Source organism: Zalophus californianus, chromosome 12 (genome assembly GCF_009762305.2).
Source record: "Zalophus californianus isolate mZalCal1 chromosome 12, mZalCal1.pri.v2, whole genome shotgun sequence".
NCBI classification, from domain to species: Eukaryota; Metazoa; Chordata; class Mammalia; order Carnivora; family Otariidae; genus Zalophus; species Zalophus californianus.
In genome coordinates, this window is record NC_045606.1 from 9,441,989 (window position 1) to 9,466,688 (window position 24,700).

At 40.3% G+C, this 24,700-nt stretch overlaps 1 protein-coding gene across 2 annotated transcripts in view; it reads left to right on the forward strand.

Moving 5' to 3' along the window:
- Positions 1-247: 247 nt before the first annotated feature.
- The window catches only part of LANCL2 (LanC like 2), a 57,746-nt gene continuing 33,293 nt past the window's right edge, over positions 248-24,700 (forward strand). For both annotated transcript variants that reach the window (XM_027573797.2, XM_027573798.2), the window contains exons 1-2: positions 248-609; positions 15,350-15,467. In XM_027573797.2, coding sequence (XP_027429598.1) covers positions 406-609; positions 15,350-15,467 — 322 coding nt within the window. In that variant the 5' untranslated portion in view covers positions 248-405. The remainder of the gene's footprint in view (positions 610-15,349; positions 15,468-24,700) is intronic.

Below are 24,700 nucleotides of genomic sequence, written 5' to 3' on the forward strand. Positions count from 1 at the left end.
GAGGCTCCGGCCTGAGCGCCCCCCGCGGAGCCTGCTCGCTCCCCGCCGGGCAGCTTTACCCGAGCCCGCGCCACCGGGCATCGGCGGCCCAGTCGGCGTCCGGGCGGGGCGGGGGCAGCACGTGCAGCACAACAGCTGCCGCCAGATGTGCCGGCGCCCCGCCGCGAGGCCGGCCCCCCCAGAGAGGCTCCCGCCCGCTCCGAAGCCCCGCTCGTCCTCGCAGCTGGCAGCCTTCGTAGAGAAAGCCGTCGACCCCCGCCGCGCAGGGTCGCGGAGAGAGGGCGCCGGGAGCACTCCCGGGCTCCCAGAGCGTTGCTCGAAGCGAAGCGCCTCGCCAGGAGGTTTGTCCCCGCCCGCTCGCCGTGCCGCGCGGCCCCAGGGGTAGGGAAAGAGCGCGCGGCTGAGATGGGCGAGACCATGTCAAAGAGACTGAAGTTCCATCTGGGCGGGGAAGCAGAGATGGAGGAGCGGGCGTTCACCAACCCCTTCCCGGACTACGAGGCCGCTGCCTCCGCGGTGTTCGCCGCCGGAGCGGCCGAGGAGACGGGCTGTACTCGCCCCCCACCCACCACCGACGAGCTTGGCCTCCCTTTTCACAACGACGGAAAGGTGAGTCGGCGGTCGGCGGTCGGCGCCGGCCGAGCCTTGGGCCGCGCCAGGTTGGGGGGGGGGGGGTGGCGATGGTAGCGTCCACCCGTCCCGCCCCGCCCCCAAGGCGCGCTTACGTCACCTCTCCGCGCCGGGCGCCGCGCGAGTCCCAACCTGGGAGCTCGAGGGAATCGGGAAGAACGGTTTGTGGGCGCACGTTCTGTTACCAAGCCCTGCGTCCTGGAGGAAGGGTTATGGATTTCTGTTTTGTTGACAGCTTGCCTTTTGATCGGCGCCTCCTGGCCTCTCATGCCTTTGAAATACATTGATGAAGCCTCTGTTTCTTGGCACGTGGAAGTGAATATCAGGGCTGTAGTGGCGGTTGACATGCAGATTTATTTTCTATCGGGGGCCCTCGCACGCGCTCCAGCCTCTGGAGCTGCAAGCGTACCCCCTGACAGTCTGTTCCTCGTCTCCCTGAGACCGATTTTATCATCAGGCCTGGCCCCTGGTCCCCTGCCCTTGGGATTTACGGCATAGGAACAACAACAACAAAAGCGTTGTTCACAAACAGTAGTGTCATTCGGATTGGTCTTGTTTGAGTGCCCAGGACTTTGAAACGGGGTATTTGAACAAACGTTCATTTCGCAGGGGAAAAGTGAAAATAAAGGACGTGAATATCAGCATAACTGTTCATGTTTGGTAAAAGCAGACGTTTACCAGTTAGGTTATTGTTTTTTTCACTGACCTAAGTGTTCCAAGTCCCAATTCCCCTCCCTGGTTCCCCAATGTATTTTGTATCTTTAAGTCACAAGTAGCGTAAGAGTAAAGAGGTTTCTTAAATCTGGAGGGAAAAAAAAAAAAAAGGAACCAGCAACGCTTCAAAGAAAAAGTTGTAAGAAAAAATTATAATCTTCATCAGTTCATTCAGTCCCATGTTGTTAATTCTTGCTCTGCTCGAGTCCAGTTTTTTTTCATTAGTTTTGGAATTTCTTACCTAGTTCAGTTTTCTGATCTTAAAGTTAGGTGAAATCTGTATTCTAGACTACTTGCCAGAGTTTTTACCATTGTGTAGCTAGCTCTCTGAAGATGAAGCACATTTGTAGAAGGATCAGAGTAAAACAATGACTGTAAATGACAAAACACTTAAAAAATGGCCATGGTTAAAGATGTGATGAGAGTTCATTTGATAAAGAAATGTAGTTATTTCTGTGGTGTGAAACAGTTTAAGATAATTGGACATATTGGAACATATATCCATACACATACACCTGTTGAGGAGGAAGATCTTCCTTTGCCCTGTGGTCCTTCTAGCTGGACTTAGAATCAAACCCACGTAAGAGAGATTAACAGGAAAAAATCAAATTTAATAGGTGTACTTATAGGGAATCCATACAGACAGGCGATTCCAAAGACAATTAGGCACCGGGAAGCTTTTAAGAGCTAAGGAGAGGCGCGTGTGTGTTGGGGGGTGTCTGAGGACACAAAGGGGGAGAAAGACCATTAGCAAGGAGGTGAAAGGGGGTGTTTGGGAAAACAAGGTTGCCATATTATGCAGATGAGTTCCTTAGGTAAAAGGGAGTGTTTTTTACTAGCTTTCTTCCCGTTACAGGCTCTCCTTTACAATGTAAATTTAGGCAGTTGTGGGGGAGGCAGAGAGCTTTTCCTGCATCTGCTGGGTTTTGATTACTTTAAAAAAAAAAAAAAGGTTTAATTTTAGAGCATGGGTGGGGGGTGGGGACAGAGGGGTAAGGAGAAGCAGATTCCCCGCTGAGCAGGAAGCCCAATGCGGGGTTCCATCCCAGGGCCCTGGGATGGTGATCTGAGCCACTCAGCCACCCCTGGGTTTTGATTACTTTTAACTCAAAATAATGTTTATGCCAAAGGGGCCCATCTTGGGGTTGCCTCCTCTTGCGCCCTAATACCCTAAGAAGGTTTATCATCACTTATTTGTCAGTGCTTCCCATGTAATTTAACATGCCAAATAAATGTATTTCGTTCTACATCTATTTTTTACAATGTAAGAGACAAATCCTTTGAGATTTTCCAGGGACCCTCAGAGAAATCTAGGTTGTTATAATGGCAAAGACACCATTTAGAATTTGATTTTGGAAAGTTGTCAAAATGTCAAAAATTTTGAGCACTTGACTAAATAGGATCGTAGATCGTTATGAAATAGTGATTCACATAACCAAAGTGGCAACACAAGATTTTAAAGGCAAATCCAAAAGGTTACATAGTTGAGAACAAAATTTAACTCGGAAATATAGAAGACTCCCTTCGAAGTAATTAAAATCTTGATACAGATGACACTTAAGCACAGAAAATTACTTTGATAAGACACAAAATCTTTGCTTTCTGGGCACATTACTTAAAAAGTAAAGACAAACCTTTCACAGCCTCTCTATAGACCAATATTTCAAGAAAAGTTTGTCCTTTTAACAGGGAGAAGACCGAATTCTAATTTTGCATGTGTACTTGTGATATTTAGACTCATTCTTTAAAAACTTAAATTCATTCCAGTCTTAGCCTGCTTGCTCACGCAGAAAATTCCTTTCCCAAGACTCCTTTTCTACAACCTTCCCATCCATTCAGGTTTTACCTCTTTCTTATCCTGGAACAACCAGTCATTTTACTCTAGGACACAGTTACACTTTTTTTCTTTTTTTAAAAAATTTTTTTATTGTTATGTTAATCACCATATATTACATCATTAGTTTTTGATGTAGTGTTCCATGATTCATTGTTTGTTCATAACACCCAGTGCTCCATGCAGAATGTGCCCTCCTTAATACCCATCACCAGGCTAACCCATCCCCCTACCCTCCTCCCCTCTAGAACCCTCAGTTTGTTTTTCAGAGTCCATCATCTCCCATGGTTTGTCTCCCCCTCCAACTTACTCCCCTTCATTCTTCCTCTCCTGCTATCTTCTGCTTTTTCTTTTTTCTTAAAATATGTTGCGTTATTTGTTTCAGAAGTACAGATCTGTGATTCAACAGTCTTGCACAATTCACAGCGCTCACCGTAGCACATACCCTCCCCAATGTCTACCACCCAGCCACCCCATCCCTCCCACGCCCCACCACTCCAGCAACCCTCAGATTGTTTCCTGAGATTAAGAATTCCTCATATCAGTGAGGTCATATGATACATGTCTTTCTTTGATTGACTTATTTCACTAAGCATAACACCCTCCAGTTCCATCCACGTCGTTGCAAATGGCAAGATCTCATTCCTTTTGATGGCTGCATAATATTCCATTGTGTATATATACCACATCTTCTTTATCCATTCATCTGTCGATGGACATTTTGGCTCTTTCCACAGTTTGGCTATTGTGGACATTGCTGCTATAAACATTGGGGTACACGTACCCCTTCGGGTCCCTACATTTGTATCTTTGGGGTAAATACCCAGTAGTGCAATTGCTGGATCGAATGGTAGCTCTATTTTCAACTGTTTGAGGAACCTCCATACTGTTTTCCAGAGGGGTTGCACCAGCTTGCATTCCCACCAACAGTGTAGGAGGGTTCCCCTTTCTCCACATCCCCGCCAACATCTGTCCTTCCCTGACTTGTCAATTTTAGCCATTCTGACGGGTGTGAGGTGGTATCTCATTGAGGCTTTGATTTGGATTTCCCTGATGCCGAGCGATGTTGAGCACTTTTTCATGTGCCTGTTGGCCATTTGGATGTCTTCTTTGGAAAAATGTCTGTTCATGTCTTCTGCCCATTTCTTGATTGGATTATTTGTTCTTTGGGTGTTGAGTTTGATAAGTTCTTTATAGATTTTGAATACTAGCCCTTTATCTGATATGTCATTTGCAAATATTTTCTCCCATTCTGTCGGTTGTCTTTTGGTTTTGTGGACTGTTTCTTTTGCTGTGCAAAAGCTTTTTATCTTGATGAAATCCCAATAGTTCATTTTTGCCCTGGCTTCCCGTGCCTTTGGCGATGTTTCTAGGAAGAAGTTGCTGCGGCTGAGGTCGAAGAGGTTGCTACCTGTGCTCTCCTTTAGGATTTTGATGGACTCCGGTCTCACGTTTAGGTCTTTCAACCATTTGGAGTCTATTTTTGTGTGTGGTGTAAGGAAATGGTCCAGTTTCATTCTTCTGCATGTGGCTGTCCAATTTCCCCAACACCATTTGTTGAAGAGACTGTCTTTTTTCCGTTGGACATTCTTTCCTCCTTTGTCAAAGATGAGTTGACCATAGAGTTGAGGGTCCATTTCTGGGCTCTCGATTCTGTTCCATTGATCTATGTGTCTCTTTTTCTGCCAGTACCATACTGTCTTGATGATGACAGCTTTGTAATAGAGCTGGAAGTCCGGAATTGTGATGTCGCCAGCTTTGCTTTTCTTTTTCAATATTCCTCTGGCTATTCGGGGTCTCTTCTAGTTCCATACAAATTTTAGGATTATTTGTTCCATTTCTTTGAAAAAAGTGGATGGTATTTTGATGGGGATTGCATTGAATGTGTAGATTGCTCTAGGTAGCATTGACATCTTCACAATGTTGGTTCTTCCAGTCCATGAGCATGGAACGTTTTTCCATTTCTTTGTGTCTTCTTCAATTTCTTTCATGAGTATTTTATAGTTTTCTGAGTACAGATCCTTTGCCTCCTTGGTTAAATTTATTCCTAGGTATCTAATGGTTTTGGGTGCAATTGTAAATGGGATCGACTCCTTGATTTGTCTCTCTTCTGTCTTGTTGTTGGTGTATGGGAATGCCACTGATTTCTGTGCATTGATTTTGTATCCTGCTACTTTACTGAATTCCTGTATGAGTTCTAGCAGTTTTGGGGTGGAGTCTTTTGGGTTTTCCACATACAGTATCCTATCATCTGCAAAGAGTGAGAGTTTGACTTCCTCTTTGCCGATTTGGATGCCTTTGATTTCTGTGTGTTGTCTGATTGCTGTGGCTAGGACTTCTAATACTATGTTGAATAGCAGTGGTGAGAGTGGACATCCCTGCCGCGTTCCTGACCTTAGGGGAAAAGCTCTCAGCCTTTCCCCATTGAGAATGATATTCACTGTAGGTTTTTCATAGATGGCTTTTAGGATATTGAGGTATGTACCCTCTAACCCTATACTCTGAAGAGTTTTGATCAAGAAAGGATGCTGTACTTTGTCAAATGCTTTTTCTGCATCTATTGAGAGGATCATATGATTCTTGTTCATTCTTTTGTTAATGTATTGTATCACGTTGATTGATTTGCAGATGTTGAACCAGCCTTGCAGCCCAGGGATAAATCCCACTTGCTCCTGGTGAATAATCCTTTTAATGTACTGTTGGATCCTATTGGCTAGTATTTTGGTGAGAATTTTTGCATCCATGTTCATCAAGGATATTGGTCTGTAATTCTCCTTTTTGATGGGGTCTTTGTCTGGTTTTGGGATCAAGGTAATGCTGGCCTCATAAAATGAGTTTGGAAGTTTTCCTTCCATTTCTATTTTTTGGAACAGTTTCAGGAGAATAGGTATTAATTCTTCTTTAAATGTCTGATAGAACTCCCCTGGGAAGCCATCTGGCCCTGGGCTTTTGTTTCTTGGGAGATTTTTGATGACTGCTTCAATTTCCTTAGTGGTTATAGGTCTGTTCAGGTTTTCTATTTCTTCCTGGTTCAATTTTGGTAGTTGATACATCTCTAGGAATGCACCCATTTCTTCCAGGTTATCTAATTTGCTGGCATAGAGTTGCTCGTAATATGTTCTTATAATTGTTTGTATGTCTTTGGTGTTGGTTGTGGTCTCTCCTCTTTCATTCATGATTTTGTTGATTTGGGTCATTTCTCTTTTCTTTTTGATAAGTCTGGCCAGGGGTTTATTAATCTTGTTCATTCTTTCAAAGAACCAGCTCCTAGTTTCGTTGATCTGTTCTACTGTTCTTTTGGTTTCTAGTTCATTGATTTCTGCTCTGATCTTTATTACTTTTCTCCTGCTGGGTTTAGGCTTTATTTGCTGTTCTTTCTCCAGCTCCTTTAGGTGTAGGGTTAGGTTGTGTATTTGAGACCTTTCTTGTTTCTTGAGAAAGGCTTGTATTGCTATATACTTTCCTCTCAGGACTGCCTTTGCTGTATCCCAAAGATTTTGAACAGTTGTGTTTTCATTTGCATTGGTTTCCATGAATTTTTTTAATTCTTCTTTAATTTCCTGGTTGACCCATTCATTCTTTAGTAGGATGCTCTTTAGCCTCCATGTATTTGAGTTCTTTCCGACGTTCCTCTTGTGATTGAGTTCTAGTTTCAAAGCACTGTGGACTGAAAATATGCAGGGAATGATCCCAATCTTTTGGTACCGGTTGAGACCTGATTTGTGACCTAGGATGTGATCAATTCTGGAAAATGTTCCATGGGCACTAGAGAAGAATTTGTATTCCGTTGCTTTGGGATGGAATGTTCTGAATATGTCTGTGAAGTCCATTTGGTCCAGTGTGTCATTTAAAGTCTTTATTTCCTTGTTCATCTTTTGCTTAGATGATCTGTCCATTTCAGTCACGGGGGTGTTAAAGTCCCCCACTATTATTGTATTGTTGTCAATGTGTTTCTTTGCTTTTGTTATTAATTGCTTTATAATTAATTGTTATTAATTTGTAATTAATTAATAATTAATATAATTGGCTGCTCCCATGTTCGGGGCATAGATATTTATAATTGTTAGATCTTCTTGTTGGATAGACCCTTTAAGTATGATATAGTGTCCTTCTTCATCTCTTATTACAGTCTTTGTTTTAAAATCTAGTTTGTCTGATATAAGGATTGCCACCCCAGCTTTCTTTTGGTGTCCATTAGCATAGTGAATGGTTTTCCACCCCCTCACTTTCAATGTGGGGGTGTCTTTGGGTCTAAAATGAGTCTCTTGCAGACAGCATATTGATGGGTCTTGTTTTTTAATCCAATCTGATATCCTGTGTCTTTTGATTGGGGCATTTAGCCCATTTACATTCAAGGTAACTATTGAAAGATATGAATTTAGTGCCATTGTATTGCCTGTAAGGTGACTGTTAACTGTATGTTGTCTGTGTTCCTTTCTGATCTTTGCTGCTTTTAGGCTCTCTCTCTTTGCTTAGAGGACCCCTTTCAATATTTCTTGGAGGGCTGGTTTCGTGTTTGCAAATTCCTTTAGTTTTTGGTTGTTCTGGAAGATTTTAATCTCTCCTTCTATTTTCAATGATAGCCTAGCTGGATATAGTATTCTTGGCTGCATATTTTTCTCGTTTAGTGCTCTGAAGATATCTTGCCAGTCCTTTCTGGCCTGTCAGGTCTCTGTGGATAGGTCTGTTGCCAATCTAATGTTTCTACCATTGTAGGTTACATATCTCTTCTCCAGAGCTGCTTTCAGCATTTTCTCTTTGTCTCTGAGACTCGTAAGTTTTACTATTAGATGTCGGGGTGTTGACCTATTATTATTGATTTTGAGAGGGGTTCTCTGTGCCTCCTGGATTTTGGTGCCTGTTTCCTTCCTCACATTAGGGAAGTTCTCTGCTATTATTTGCTCCAATATACCTTCTGCCCCTCTCTCTCTCTCCTTTTTCTGGGATCCCAATTATTCTAATGTTGTTTCGTCTTATCGTATAACTTATCTCTCGAATTCTGCCCTCGTTATCCTGTAGTTGTTTCTCTCTCTTTTTCTCAGCCTCTTTATTTTCCATCATTTGGCCTTCTTTATCACTGATTCTCTCTTCTGCCTCATTTATCCTAGCATTTAGTGCCCCCATTTTTTATTGCACCTCATCAATAGCCTTTTTGATTTCGACTTGGTTAGATTTTAGTTCTTTTATTTCTCCAGAAAGGGTTTCTCTAATAACTTCCACACTTTTTTCAAGCCCAGCTAGTATCTTTAAAGTCATGATTCTGAACTCTAGGTCCGACATCGTACTAATGTCCGTATTGAGTAGGTCCCTGGCTGACGGTACTACCTCTCGTTCTTTTCGCTGAGGTGATTTTTTTGTCTTGTCATTTTGTGCAGAGGAGACTAGATGAATGAGAGAACAAAATGCTAACATGTTTACAACGTCCCCAGCAAATATACTGTATACAAATCAGAAAAGACCTGAAACCAGGGGAAAAGAAAGGGAAAGAAAGAAAAAAGAAAGAGAAAAAAAAAAAGAAAAAAATAAAAACAAAAACAGAACAAAACAAAAAAAGCAGAATATGATCAAATATGATCAGGCTAGTGCAGAGATCAGTGCCACACACTAGATTTTGGGCGTATTTTGGTCTGTTAGAAAAAAGTGCCTCCTAAAATTTAAAGGAAGAAAGACATATATGTACAAAATAAGGGTTTATACAATGAAGGGATGGAAGATGACTGTAAAGATGAAAATTATAAAAGATTTTATAAAAGGACTTGGTAAGATAAGTTGTTTGAAAAAAGAAAGAAGATTTAAGAAAAAAAAAAGGAAAAAGGGAGAGAATTTGATCAGGCAGGAGACTAGAACAAAGCCATACACTAGTGATTTAGGGTATATTTTGATTTGTTAGAAGAAACTGTATCTCAAAATTTTAAAGAGGGAACAACTTATATATATATGCCAAAAATAAGGGTAACTACTATGAAGGGATAAAATATGATTCTAAAAATGAAAAATAAAAAAAAAATTTTTTTTTAAAAGGGATTGATAAGATGTTGGTTGAAAAAGGGAAAAGAAAAATAAAAAAAAACAGTTAACAAAAATTAACTTTGATGAACTAATGAATCATGGTAAAAAAAAAAAAAGCCATGAATTCTATGTGCAGTATTCCCCTAGCACTGGAGTTCTCCCGTTCTCCTTGATCGGTAAACTTGGTCTTGGCTTGCTGGCTGTTCGTGGTGATCTTCTGGGGGAGGGGCCTGTTGCTGTGGTTTCCAAATGTCTTTGCCGGAGGCTGAATTGCCCTGCCCTTGTCCTTCCGGGCTAAGGAAGCTACTCCGGTTTGCTCTCAGGAGCTTTTGTTCCCTGCAAGCTCTTGGTACAGCTTTGGAGGACCAGGGCAAAAATGGTGGCCTCCCAATCTCTGCCTGGAGGAGCTGAGAACTCGGGGCCCCGCTCCTCAGTGTGCCCCCAGAGAAAAGCAGTCACTCCCGTGTCCCCGGTCTCTGGCCGCACTCCGTGCTCACCCGGCCTGTGACCGAGCGTTTCTATCTCTGGCACCCGACCCCGTGTGGAGTCTCCAAACCCAGCAGATCCCTGCGGTGCGCTCCCGCGCCGCTCCTCCCGGGGGAGGAAGGGGAGTCTCCCCAGCTCTGCCGCTTGTTGGGTCCCTGCTGGAGGAGCAGTGGCCCAACTGTCACCGATCACAGTTTATGGCCACCCCGAGCTGAGAGCCCGCGCCTTGGCTCCGTCTCTGCAGCCGGCTTCCCTGCTCCGATCCCTGGGAGCTCTGCCGCACTCGGGCACCCCCGGTCTTTCTGTGACCCCGAGTGTCCTGGGACCACGCTGTCCCGCGAGGATTCCACCCCCTGCTTAGCCACTGGAGTGACGTCCCTCCGCGGAGCCGACTTCTAAAAGGTCCGATTTTGTGCTCCGCGGCTCTAGCACTTGCCAGAAGCGGCCGACGGAGGCCCCCTCCCCCGCCGTCTATCCTCCCGAATATCGCCTCCGATTCACTTCTCCGCACGTCCTACCTTCCAGTAAGTGGTCGCTTCTCTGTTCAGAGAGTTGTTGCTACTCTCCTCTTCGATCTCCTGTTGAGTTCGTAGGTGTTCAGAATGGTTTGATCCCTATTCAGCTGAATTCCTGAGACCAGACGAAATCTAGGTCTCCTACTCCTCTGCCATCTTGCTCCGCCTTTACACTTTTTTTCTTTAACAAAAAATATGTTCTTCATATCTTTCCTTATCCAAAACAACTCTACTTTTTCTTAGCCTTTTAATAACAGTTGTTTCCTTTTAGTCTTGTTATTTCTATCAGTTTTAATGGCATGTATTGTTTAGAATTCTTAACCCTTAGGGACCTTAATTTCTAGTGAAAACTAAGGAGTAAACAATTACGGATTGTCTGTTCCACAAGCATTCTGTGAATTGGCTATTTTATGAATACATTTCACAATTCTAGAAGTATATTCTTCCTCATAGTAGATTTTTCAGTGTGGCAAACCTGTTTACCAATGGACCCAGATATCTTTAGTTCCTTGGTAATAAGAAGCCAAGAGTAGATAAACCTGTGCCCAGTAATCATGTCTCAGAATTCCAGCACTTTGAATATATGATCCTAGTCTCTCCTAGACTGTAAGATTTCTGCTGAGAAACCCCATCGGAGGTTCCTTTGTAGGTTATCTATAATCTTTTCTCTTGATATCTTTAGGTTTCTCTCTTTGTGTTGTGTTAGAAGGTAGGAGAAGGACAGTAAAGTATCCCTGATGTGGGAAACAGAGACAGAAGAAAAGAAAAGAAATTATTAAATTTCCTTATTACTCACAGCCCATGGACAAGTCCTTGAAACAGGCAGAGTGACAATTTCTCCAGGGACTCCACAGCCTCAATGTCAACACCTTGCTAAGGGCAGAAGGCCCACTTAGCCCAACCCCCTGCCCCGCATAAGTCTGCTTTAACGTATAAAAATTCCTTCAGAAACTTTCCTTTCTCTCTAAACCCTGCAAGATATGTGTTGGCAATCATCCCCCAAGCATATGACCCATCTGAAGGGTCTCAGGACTAAGATTTTATTAAACGGTAATAAATGACCTTTTCCCAACAATGGCTAAGTCCCTTCAAGGTCCTGAAAACCTTGTTTTCAAACTTCCTTAGAGACTTACACTATCCCTAAAGCTCCTCCCAACTTGTGGGTATATAATTGCCATCCCTCACGACCTCTTTGCAGCTCTTTCTGCCCACAGGTCCTGTCCCCGGCTTTAACAAAATCACCTTTTTACACCAAAGATGTCTCAAGAATTCTTTCTTGGCCGTCGGCTTTGAACCCTGACGTCTTTCCTACATCATCCCCCAAGTGGAGAAGGGACTTTGAGACTGGGAAGCAAAGCAGGCGACTTCATACAGTTTACAGTGCTTTATTCAGGGGAACTTACTGTTGGGGGATCGGGTGGAGAATGACCCAGACATTAGTCCAGAGATTTTATAGAGGGAGGGGACACACAGAAGGGCATTGTAGTGAGATCACGGAGGGTTTGCCTGCATTTCAAAGGGCTTGCCTGTATCTAATTGGCAGTTAATCTTTAATTACATCTTATGGCACCACCTGTGCATCAGGAAGGGGTGAGACTATGTTATCTCTAACAGATTCATGGGAGGTCAAAGCAAGCCTCCCCCCATCCTGGCCTTGATGGGCATTTCTAAGGTATGTATGTTAATCTTCCGGGGCCCAGAACATGTAGCTTCAACAGAGGTCATCAAGTGAACATGAAGAACAAGATGGAGGGCCAAAGATCGAGTCAGTGTTGTCAGCACTCCTACAGTTTGATTTTTGCTAGTTTTATTATAGTGTGTCTTAGACAGGGACATTTCAGATTAAAATAATGGGGTGATCTATTTATTATGTCCAGATCTTTTAAGAGGTTTGGGAAGTTCTCTGCTATCATTTCTTTAAATAAGGTTGTGCCCCCTTTGTGGAACTGATGCAGATATTGTTGTTTTGTTTTGAAGGTGTCCTGTAGATCACATAGGTTTTCTTAAATCTTTTTACTGTTTTTTTCTTTTTTGTCTTCAGGCTGGGTTGTTTTGAAGTTCCTATCTTCTCAGTGATTTTATCTTCTGTTTGGTCTACCCTTTGCTGTGTTTTCTATTTCATTAAATTCTTCAGCTCTAGAATTTATCTTTGATTCTTGTCTATGATTCCCATCTCTTTGTTAAATTTCTCATTTTGGTCATGTGTTCTTTTTCTGATTTCATTAAATTTTCTTTCTGTATTTTCTTTTTTTTTTGTTTTTATTTTTATTTTTTGAAGATTTTTATTTATTCATTTGACAGAGAGAGAGAACACAAGCAGAGGGAGCGGGAGAGGAAGAAGCAGGCTTCCCGCAGAGCATGGAGCCCGATGCGGGGCTCGATCCCAGGACCCTGGGATCATGACCTGAGCCAAAGGCAGATGCTTAATGACTGAGCCACCCAGGAGCCCTTTCTGTATTTCCTTGTAGCTCACTGAGTTTCCTTAAGACAGCTATTTTGAATTCTTTATTGGATAAATCATATATTTTCATGTCTTTGGGTTTGGTTAGTGGAAGATTATTGTGATCTTTTGGGTATGTCATGTATCCTTGATTTTTCATTAACCTGATTTTTCATTAACCTGCGTCTGAGTCCAGAACACATTTGCAGGAACTGTATCCATTTCATGCGCTCTCCTCTGGGAATCTTATATGCTATTGCCCCAATTTTCCTTTTCTCCCCAGTCATAGAGCTCTCTCAGTAATGCTCTGAATGCCACGAAAGAAGAATGAGTCTCTTCAGCAGAGTCCTGCACAGATTTGAAAACTGGGCATTCACTCAAGGTCTCTCCCTTTTCCCTGTGGGAGAAAACATGGGCCATATATTTAGTCCTATACTGTTCCACCTTTGGGAAGCAGTAATGCTGATAAAGACAAGCTCTTTCCCAATTTAATGCATACAAACTCATTTTTTTTCCTCTAATGGACTGTTGGAACATTTCCTCTGAAAATCTGGACTTCTCCAAAGGTTTTCTGATCTGAAAGTGATTGCTCAACTTGGGGTTCTGCATGCACTCTCAGATCACAGCTTGGGGGTTGGGGGCGACAACTAGTTCCCAGTCTCCTGTAGGTTCCACAGCCAGTACCAAAATCTCTGCTTATTACCTGATAGACTGGTGGGCGAGACCTCCCACGGGTCCCTTGGTGTAAGGTGCTGGGTTCCACAGCTCACACAAAAGCACTTCTGTTTGTGGATGGATGCCTAATTTTTGTTAAAGGGAGGACAAAAACAAGGGATGCCTAATCCTAATGCTGCAGTGACGCTGATGTCACCCTGGTTTAGGTCTTTGATCTTTATCTGTTATTTTTTTCCTGAATGTACACAAGAGGTTTCTGGATCAGAGATTTGTTATTTATCAGACAGACTATAACCAGTGTCTCAGCTCTTCCCTGTGGGGCAACACAATGAAACCTATGCCAAATGTCCTCCATACACAACGTCTGTGTATTGTAGGCAAATAAGGGAGAAAAGTAACTTTTCTCTGCTTTTTACAAATGGAAAAGAGGCAACTGTCTTCCCTTCTCCTTCTGGGAGAGTTTCATTAAAAATATCATACTCTAAGTCTTTGGAATGTAAATCGATTTCTCTATGAAAAAGATAAGCGCGTTACTCTTCAGTTATACAACTCAGAAATGTCTCCCTGTTTTATTTTTAATTTTTTTAAAGATTTTATGTATTTATTTGATAGAGAGAGCACAAGCAGGGGGAGTGGCAGGCAGAGGCGGAGGGAGAAGCAGGCTCCCCGCAGAGCAGGGGGAGCCCGATGCGGGGCTCCATCCCAGGACCCCCGGATCATGACCTGAGCCAAAGGCAGTTGCTTAACCGACTGAGCCACTCAGGCGCCCAGTGTCTCCCTGTTTTAAGGCCTCATCCCCGTCAAATATAAACACACACCTCCAGGGTTAAGTAAACCTCTCTGGACTTCTTACAATGTATACAATTGTAACTTAATTCCTAAGGGTTGCTTTTAGTCTAGAATCCCAAGTTTCAGGAAAATTTGCCCTGAAAGCCCTAAACTGTGTGGTAACACAAAAACATTTTCTCCATAGTCTCATAGAGGGACATTTTTATAACAAGTCAGTCCTTCAGTAAGACGCACAGTCATAAGTTTGTGTCTAATAACAGAACTACAAAATACATGAAAGCAAAAAATAGTAAAGGGTTAAATAGAAAATTCCACGATCATAGTCATGGATTTTAATATATCTCAGCAGTTTCTCTCTCAGCTAGATTTTTCAGAAATCATCAAAGACAGAAAAATCTGAACACTAATGGGGTGCCTGGGTGGCTCAGTCATTAAGCGTCTGCCTTCGGCTCAGGTCATGATCCCAAGGTCCTGGGATCTAGCCCCACATCAGGCTCCCTGCTCAGCGGGAAGCCTGCTTCTCCCTCCCACTCCCCCTGCTTGTGTTCCCTCTCTCGCTAAATAAATAAATAAAATTAAAAAAAAAAAATCTGAACACTATCAACTACTTATTTAAGAATGCTGCTAAATTTCTCTTGAGAAAGGCTACCAGTGAATAAGAATACTTGTTTCCTTAGCTCTTAGCAGCCTTGTGACTTAATATTTTTAAATTTTTTTATTATTTGTTAATCTGATAAGGCAAACTGTGGTACTTACATTTATTTGCATTTCATTAATTGCTAAGTAATTTAACATTTTTTATATGTTTGTCATTTCATATTTTTCTTTTTGTAAGGTACATTGATAATTTTAGGTCTATTTCTGTATTGTTGTGGTCTTTTTTTACTTATAATGTTTTATATTGCAGATGTTTCCCCCTTGTCATTAATTTTTAAGCCATCTTTCTTATATTCTTTAACTTACAGAAGTTAACATGTTTGTGTAGTCAAATCCATCTTTTTTTTTTTAATTTTTATTTCCTTTGGTTTCTGCAACTTATTTTTTGTAATCCTACCAATGCCTATAGTCCATATAGGGCATTATCTCATTTAAAAACTTACCTTATGAAATCAAGGTAGACACCAATGAAGCATTGAAATGTGCCAGGTAATATAATTTCTACCTCTTACGTTCTGACGTCTTAGATTATTTAAGTATTTATTATAATATTGCTCTATTCTTATGCAATATAAATTTCTGTGTTCTTTTGGTTCTCAGATCATTCATAATTTCACAAGGCGAATCCAGACCAAAATCAAAGATCTTTTACAGCAAATGGAGGAGGGGCTGAAGACAGCCGACCCACATGATTGCTCTGCTTATACCGGTTGGACAGGTGAGAATGTGGGATACAAGTAATTGGTATGTTCTATTTTGGATTTATAATTATAAGACTTGAATTAAAATTTTTCTTCTTTGAAAATAGTCAAGTTTTATACCCTTCAAATGATACCTTGAACTTCTTCAGTGATGAGTGCTTTGGAGTTTTATTTCTAAGAAATATTTTCTGCTTGAAGTTTGATGTGTAGTATGTCAGATTTTTATAGCATATATGACCTAATATATGGGTATCTATGAAAATGCATAATAAGAGAACACTTGCTCTAGGGTCAGTTTTTTGTTTGCCTTTATTACTTTGATCTTTGGGACAAGTTGTAGTATGTGATTTCTCCGTTATGCATAAACTGTTTAACCCATTGCTTGTACTCATTTTACTCATTTGTACACATAAAGATTTCGATTTTGAATTTAGTGATAATAATTGAATAAGCAACCTGTAGTACACATTACATCAAAAAACTTAATTTCAAAATTAGCTTGCCTTAACTATTCTTTACATTCTTATTATTTTACCATATAGGCCGAACATTGTAATAACTATTTAGGGAGTATAAAAGAAATAAAAGACCTTCTTCTGAGAGATGAGACTGCAGTATGGTTACTGCTAATAATTTACGTATCCATTTACAGCCCTTGTTAAGTTTTTATAGTGTAGTCAATGAACAGCATAGACATAAGTATTCATGTTAGAATTACTGAGAACTGATTGATACCTGCTTTTGCAGTGCGCAACCAAACATGATGGCCCTGATCTTTTTTTTGTGTTCATTTTTATATTTATTTCTGTGATGCTTTATTTGTATTTCCCTATTATGAATACAACATTTACATAATGACATTAAAATTAAATTTTTCAAAACTATTAAACTCAGAAAGACATGGAGCTAGTTCAACTTACAGAACCAAAGAAATTTACCTTAAATGTAAATTCAGATAATTTTAGCTAACTTGAATTACAATGCAAAGAAGGATTTTTAAAAAATATTTATTTTAGAGAGAGTGCCTGTGAGTGGGGAGAGGGGCAGAGGGGGAGAGAGAGAGAGAGAACCTCAAGCAGACTCCCTGCTGAGTGCAGAGCCTGATACAAGGCTCGATCTCACAACCCTGAGATCATGACCTGAGCTGAACAAGAGTCAGATGCTCAGCTGACTGAGCCACCCAGGAGCCCCAAGATAATTTTAGCTAACTTGAAGTAAAAAGCAAAGAAGGATATTTTTATTTATATTTATTTATTTATTTTAAGATTTTATTTATTTGAGAGAGAGAAAAAGAGCGTCAGCTGGGGGGAGGGGCAGAGGGAGAAGGAGAAGCAGACACCCACTGAGCAGTGAGCCTAATACAGGACTGGAACCCAATGCAGGACTCAGTCCCAGACGTAGAGATCATGACCCGAGCTAAAGGCAGATGCTCAACCTGACTGCACCACCCAGGCGCCCCAAGAAGGATATTTTTAAAGGAAAAATAACTTAGTTATTTTTTAGGGGAAATCACAGATTTCCCCTAAAAAGTCTTTTACTTAAAACATTTCTTGTTCAAATAGGGGTTTTAAGTCCATGATTAGTAGGTTCTAAATTAGCTATGCATCAGAAACAGAGGGCTTTATAATAACATATTATCAGCCTCCATCCCAGAATGATTACATGAGGATCTCTGGCAGAGGAGTCCAAGAATCAGTATTTCTTAAAAATCCCCATTTGTTGTCATCTTTTGGAATCAATGATAGAGCCATCGTGGAGGTATTTGGTGTGAATGGTTAAAAATAATATTTAGGGCTTTGGGATTCAGGTAGCACTATGGAATCTACTTACACCCATACCTCCTATCTTTTCTCCTAAAACTGTACAGTACAAGAAGAATGAGTAAAGCACCCACAACTTATTTTTTTTTTAGCAAAATTGTGAGATAGAGAATACACCGAATAATAATGTATGAAAAACAAATAGAATCCAAAATAACTGTAGAAAGTGACAGTGGTGTCCAGGTGAGGAAGCCAAATGACCCATGGGTGGCAAAATATATTCTGCACTTCCCCCTCTCCCAAATCAATTAATAATTATTCTCGGAAGGATGAGACACACCTCTGGGGGAATTTTTGAGGGCATATCTGAACGCGAAGTGGGCAAGGAAGAGAGGCAGAGAAAAATGGTATGGAGAGCATACAGGGAACAGATGTTACAGAATTTTTTTAAACAGCATTATTCAGGAACTTCATCCCTGGTGGCACTGGCTGGTAGTGTAGTCAAAAAGGAAACGTCAGTGAGTCAGTGGTAGGAGCCCTTGTGAAACAAATAAGGATATGAGAATCAAAGGAAATCTGGTCACCACAAGTCACCATATACAAATAAACTGTCGCTTAGTAAGAAGAGGATGCCCTTGAGATTAAAAAAACAGGGAAAGCTATCCTAACGTTTTCCCTCTTTTAGAGAGTCCTCCTGTTAATAGTTGATTCAGAAAAATTCACCTAATTGAAACTTAAGAAAAAATTCAATTGTATACGTAATACTAGAAACAAAGGAATATCAGATTTTGTCAGTGGAAGAAGAAAAAAACACCAGGAAAATGCCATTACAATGTGGAGAAGAATTGCAGCATTTTCAACATTAATTTTGGAACTTAATCAAGCAATTGTATCACAGAGCGGAAATAAAAGGAACCCAGAAAAGAGATGGCAAGACGATAAGATGATGTGAAATAAGAACTGAAAGAACTAAGAAAAGAAATTGAAGGACAAGAAAAAAATCACTTCAGAAATAAAGTCCAAATGACAAGGGGCTGAAGAAAGAACTGACACTACAGAAAGCACAGCAATACCATAAAAATGAAAAAACATAAAATGAAGAGAGAACTCTAGTTTCTGGTCTGGGAAATGAGTTTAGAAGTTGTCACTGCAGGGCACCTGGGTGGCTCAGTCGGTTAAGCAACTGCCTTCGGCTCAGGTCATGATCCTGGAGTCCCGGGATCAAATCCCACATCAGGCTCCCCGCTCAGTGGGGAGTCTGCTTCTCCCTCTGACCCTCCCCCCTCTCGTGCTATCTCTCACTCTCTCTCTCTCTCAAATAAATAAATAAAATCTTTAAAAAAAAAAAAAGTCAGTGCAGAGTAAAGAGCTGAACAAACTGAAAGATAAACAATTCTTAGATCCATTAACGAAGTGAGGTCATAGGGCAGATGTCTACACCAAAAATAGGAGAGATAGACAGGGAGATACAGAAAATCACAATTTACTGGAGCAGAGATCCACACAAAGGAACATCCATGGGAACGAGTGTGGGGATAAGAAATTTAAACCTTAATTGATGAATTGCTAGAGGCTGAGTGTGAACAGTTATGAGAGTTAAATGCCTCTAAATGGACCCAGTTATAAGGACCCTTCACTTTTTCAAGTTTAACTCCAGGAGTTCTCTCGGGTTCTCACTGAGATTGGAGAAGAATCCCTTTGTGCTTCTGGAAGGGCTGGAAAGAGGAACCATTTTGAAATATGTGAGAGCGTTGTTTTTCTTCACCAGATGGGCCCTCGGGAGAAACTGTTTCACCAGAACCTAACCTACTGGAGTTTTATTGAAGCCAGACTTCCCTGCAGGAAGGGAAGTACCCAACTCCAGCCCCCTGTAACTGTCCTGTCCAACCTACAGGAAAGAAAACACTGAAAAGCACTAGTAAAGGTCGTAGTCCAGGGGCACACCAAAAGACTGAGACCTAATCATAGGACCATAGAATGCTTCTACTCCCCTATTCCTTACCACCACATTACTAAAGGACGGGTTACTGCAGTTTCTTTTACCCAGTACATTATGTTCACCTTGCAATAAAAATTTACAAGGAATACTAAAAGGGAAAAAAGTAAAACAGAATTAAAACAGTTTGAAGTGACTTAAGTCAACGTCAGACCCAGAATCAGATACGGCAGGAATGTTGACATTATCAAAGCGGGAATTTTCAAATACTTTGATTAATAATGCTGAGGATTTTAGTGGAAAAGGAAACATGTAAGAATACATTAATAATGTAAGTAGAGAGATGGAAATTCTTTTTTTATTAAGTTTTTATTTAAATTCCAGTTAGTTAACATACAGTAGTATAATATTAGTTTTGATATATAATATAGTGATCCAACATTTCCGTACAACACCCAGTGCTCATCACAACCAGGGTACTCCTTAATCCCCATCACCTGTGTAACCCAACACCCCCACCAACCTCCCTACTGATAACCATCACTTTGTTCCCTGTAGTTAAAAGTCCGTTTCTTTGTTTGCTTTGTTTGTTTTTGCTAAATTGCACATATGAGTGAAATCATATGGTATTTGTTTTTCTCTGACTTATTTTGCTTAACACAATACCCTCTAGCTGCATCCATGTCAATGCAAGTGACAAGATCTCATTCCTTCTTATGGCTGAGTAACATTCCTTTGTATATATATATATATATATACCACATCTTCTTTATTCATCAGTCGATGGACACTTGGGCTGTGTCCATACTTTGGCTATTATAGATAATAGTGCTATAAGCATTGGGGTGCATGTATCCCTTTGAATTAGTATTTCTGTATCTTGTGGGTAAATACCTAGTAGTGCAATTGCTGGGTCGTATAGTAGCTCTATTTTTAACTTCTTAAGGAACCTACATACTGTTCTGCAGATTGGCTGTGCCAGTTTGCTTTCCCACCAGTAGTGCAAGAGGGTTGCCCTTTCTCCACATCCTCACCAGCATCTGTTGCCTCTTGTGTTATTGATTTTATCCGTTCTGACAGGTGTGAGGTGGTATCTCATTATAGTTTTGATTTGCATTTGCCTGATGATCAGTGACGTTGAACATCTTTTCATGTGTTTGTTGGCCATCTGGATGTCTTCTTTGGAGAAATGTCTGTTCATGTTTCTGCTGGGATCTCTGCCCCCCCACACACATTGTTATCAAAAATCTGCCCATGTTTTAATTGGATTGTTTGTCTTTTTGGTGTTGAGTTTTATAAATTCCTTATATATTTTGGACACTAGCCCTTTATCACATATGTCATTTGAAAGTATCTTCTTCCATTCCATTGGTTGCATTTTAGTTTTGTTGATTGTTTCCTTTGCTGTACAGAAGCTTTTTATTTTGATGTAGTCCCAGTAGTTAATTTTTGCTTTTGTCCTTGCTTCAGGAGACATACCTAAAAAGAAGTTGCTATGGCTGATGTCACACGACTTACTGCCTATATTCTCTTCTGGGATTCTTACGGTTTCAGCTCTCACATTTAGGTCTTTCATCGATTTTGAATTTATTTTTGTGTATGACGTAAGAAAATGGTCTGGTTTTATTCTTTGGTTTGTTGCTATCCAGTCTTCCAAGCACCCTTTGTTGAACGGTCTTTTTCCCATTGGACATTCTTCTCCGCTTTGTCAAGGATTAATTGACCATATAGCTGTGGGTTCATTTCTGGGTTTTCCATTCTGTTCCAATGATCTGTGTGTCTGTTTTTGTGTCAGTATCATTCTGTTTTGATTACTACAGCTTTGTAATATAAGTTGAATTGAATTGTGATGCCTCCAGCTTTGCTTTTCTTTTTTAAGGTCACTTTGGCTATTCAGGGTCTTTCGTGATTCCATACAAATTTTAGGATTGTTTGTTCTAGCTCTGAAAAATACTGTTGTCATTTTGATAGAGATTGCATTAAATGTGTAGATTGCTTTGGGTAGTATAGACATTTTAACACTTTGTTCTTCCAATCTATGAACATGAAATATCTTTCCATTTCTTTGTGTCCTATTCACTTTATTTCATCAGTGTTTTATAGTTTTCAGAGTACACATCTTTCACCTTTTTGGTTAGGTTTATTCCTAGGTATCTTATTATGTTTGGTGTAAACTGTAAATGGGATTCATTCCTTAATTTCTCTTTCTGCTGCGTCATTATTGGTGTGTAGAAATGCAACAGATTTCTGTACGTTTATTATGTATCCTACAACTTTACTGAATTCTTGTGTCAGTTGGAGCAATTTTTTGGTGGAGTCTTTTGGATTTTCTATATAAAGTATCATGTCATCTGGAAATAGCGAAAGTTTGACTTCTTCCTTGCCAATTTGGTTGCCTTTTATTTCTTTTTCTTATCTAATTACTGTGGCTAGGATTTCCAGTACTGTTATAAATAACAGTGGTGAGAGTGGACATCCTTGCCTTGTTCCTGACCATTAAGGAAACGCTCTCAGATTTTCCCCATTGTGGATGATATTAGCAGATGATATTTTCCATAGATGGCCTTTATCATCTTGAGGTATGTTCCCTCTAAAACTACTTTGCTGAGGGTTTTTATCATGAATGGATGTACTTTGTCAAATGCTTGTTCTGCAGAAGATCCAATGGTTCTTATCCTTTCTTTTATTAATGTGATGTATCATGCTGATTTATTTGTAAATATTCAACCACCCTTACAAGCCAGGAATAAATCCAGCTTGATGGTGGTGAATGGATTAGGTCGGATTGGATGAATCGGTGAATGGATTTTGTTGGATTAGGTCGGCTCCTATTTTATTGAGAATTTCTGTATCCATTCTCATCAGGGATATTGGCCTATAGTTCTCTTTTTTTAGTGGAATTCTTACCTGGCTTTGGTAGCAGGGTATTGCCGGCCTCACAAGATGAAGTTGGAAGTTCTCCTTCCATTTCTATTTTTTGGAATAGTTTGAGAAGAATAAGTATTAACTCTTCTTTAAAAGTTGGGCAAAATTCTCCTATGAAACCACCTGGTCCTAGACTTCTATTTGTTAGGAGATTTTTGATTACTGATTCAATTCCTCTGCTGGTTATTGGTCTGTTCATATTTTCTATTTCTTCCTGTTTCAGCTTTGGTAGTTTATGTGTTTCTAGAAATTTATCCGTTTCTCCCAGGTTGTTCATTTTTTGGCATATACATTTCATAATAGTTTGTATTTCTGTGGTATTAGTTGTTATTTGTCCTCTCTCATTTCTGATTTTATTTATTTGGATCCTTTTTTCTTTTTGATAAGTTTGGCTAGGGGTTTATCAACTTTATTAATATTTTCAAAGAACTCTTGTTTTTTGTTGTTGGTGTTTAGTTTCTATATCATTTATTTCTGCTCACATCTTTATTATTTCCTTTATTCTGCTGGCTTTAGGCTTCGTTTGTTGTTCTTTTTCTAGCTCCTTCAGTTAGGTTATGTTGTTTCTTTGAGATATTTCTTCGTTCTTGAGGTAGACATATATTGCTATACACTTCTCTCTTAGGACAGCTTTTGCTGCATCTTAAAGGTTTTGGACTGTTATGTTTTAATTTTCATTTGATTCCATTACTTCTTTGTTTTGTTTTGTTTTTTAAGATTTTATTTATTTATTGAGAGAGAGAGAAATAGTGAGAAAGAGCACAAGTGGAGGTGGGGAGAGGGAGAAGCAGTTTTTCCACTGAACAGGGAGCCTGATGCAGGGCTCGATCCCAGGACCCTGGGATCATGACCTGAGCTGAAGGTAGACACTTAACCGACTGAGCCACCCAGGCGCCCCCCCATGTACTTCTTTGATTTCCTGGTTCACTCATTCATTGCTTAGTAGCATGTTGTTTAACCTCCATGTATTTATGGTCATTCAAGATTTTTTTCTTCTTGTTCACTTCTAGTGTCATAGTGTTGTGGTCAGAAAAGGGGCATGGTATGACTTCAGTCTTTTTGTGTTTGTTGAAGCCTGTTGTGTGATCTAATACATGAAAAATTGTTTTATATATTTGGGTGCTCCCATGTTGGGTGTATAAATATTTACAGTTTTTATATCTTCTTATTGGATTGTCCCCTTTATGATTATATAGTCCCCTTCTTTTTTTTTTTTCTTTCAATTTCAGTCTTAATGAACATGCAGTGCAATATTGGTTTATGGAGTAGAATTCACTGATTCATTCACTTACATACAACAACCAGTGATCATCACAACAATTGCCCTCTTTAATCTCCATCACCTGTCTAGCCCATCCTGCCCTCTTTCCTCCATCAACCCTCAGTTTGTTCTCTATTGTTAAGAGTCATTTATGACTTGTTTCACTCTCACCTTTTTTTCTTGCCCTGTCCCATATGTTTGTTTTCTTACTTGAATTCCATATATGAGTGAGATCCTATGGTATTTGTCTTTCTCTGACCTGTTTCACTTAGAATAATACACTGGAGCTCCATCCACATTGTTGCAAATGGCAAGATTTCATTCTTTTTGATGGCTGAATAATATTTTTTTCCATTTTACATATAACTCACACCTTCTTTATCCATTCATCAAATGATGGACATTTGGGCTCTTTCCATAGTTTGGCTATTGTTGATAATGCTGCCATAAATATTGGGGTGCATGTGCCCTTTCAAATCTGTATTTTTGTATCCTTTGGGTAAATACCTAGTAGTATAATTACTGCCTCGTAGGGGTACTTCTATTTTTAACTTTTTAAGGAACCTTCAAACTGTTCAGATTGGCTGTGCCAGTTTGCATTCCCACCAACAGTGCAAGAGGGTTCCCCTTTCTCCGTGTTCTCACTAACATTTGTTGTTTCCTGTGTTGTTAATTTTAGTCATTCTGACAGGTGTGAGGTAGTATCTCATCATAGTTTTGATTGTAGTTCCCTGTTGATGATTGATGTTGAGCATCTTTTCATATGTCTGTAAGCCATCTGGATGTCTTCTTTGGAAAACTGTCTGTTCATGTCTTCTGCCCATTTTTTTCTTTTTCTTTCTTTTCTTCTTTTCTTTTTTTTTTTTTAATTTAGAGAGAGAGAGAGCAGGAGCAGGAGGGGCAGAGGGAGAGGGAGAGAGAATCTGAAGCAGAATCCAAGCTGAACACAGAGCCTGAAGCGGGGCTTGATCTCACAACCCTGAGACCACAACCTGAGCCAAAACTGAAAGTTGGACACTTAAGCGAATGTGCCACCCAGGCACCCTGTCTTCTCCCTATTTCTTAACTGGAATATTTGTTTTTTGGATGTTGAGTTTGATAAGCTCTTTATAGATTTTGGATACTAACGCCTTATCAGATATATCATTTGCAAATATCTTCTCCCATTTCGCCAGCTGCCTTTTAATTTTGTTGATTGTTTCCTTTGCTGTGCAGAAGGTTATATCTTGATGAATCCTAATAATTCATTTTTGCTTTTGTTTCCCTTGCCTCCGGCAACATGTCTAATAAATAAGTTGCTATGGCTGAGCTCAGAGAGGTTTCTGCCTGTGCTTTCCTCTAGGATTTTGATGATTTCCTGTCTCACAT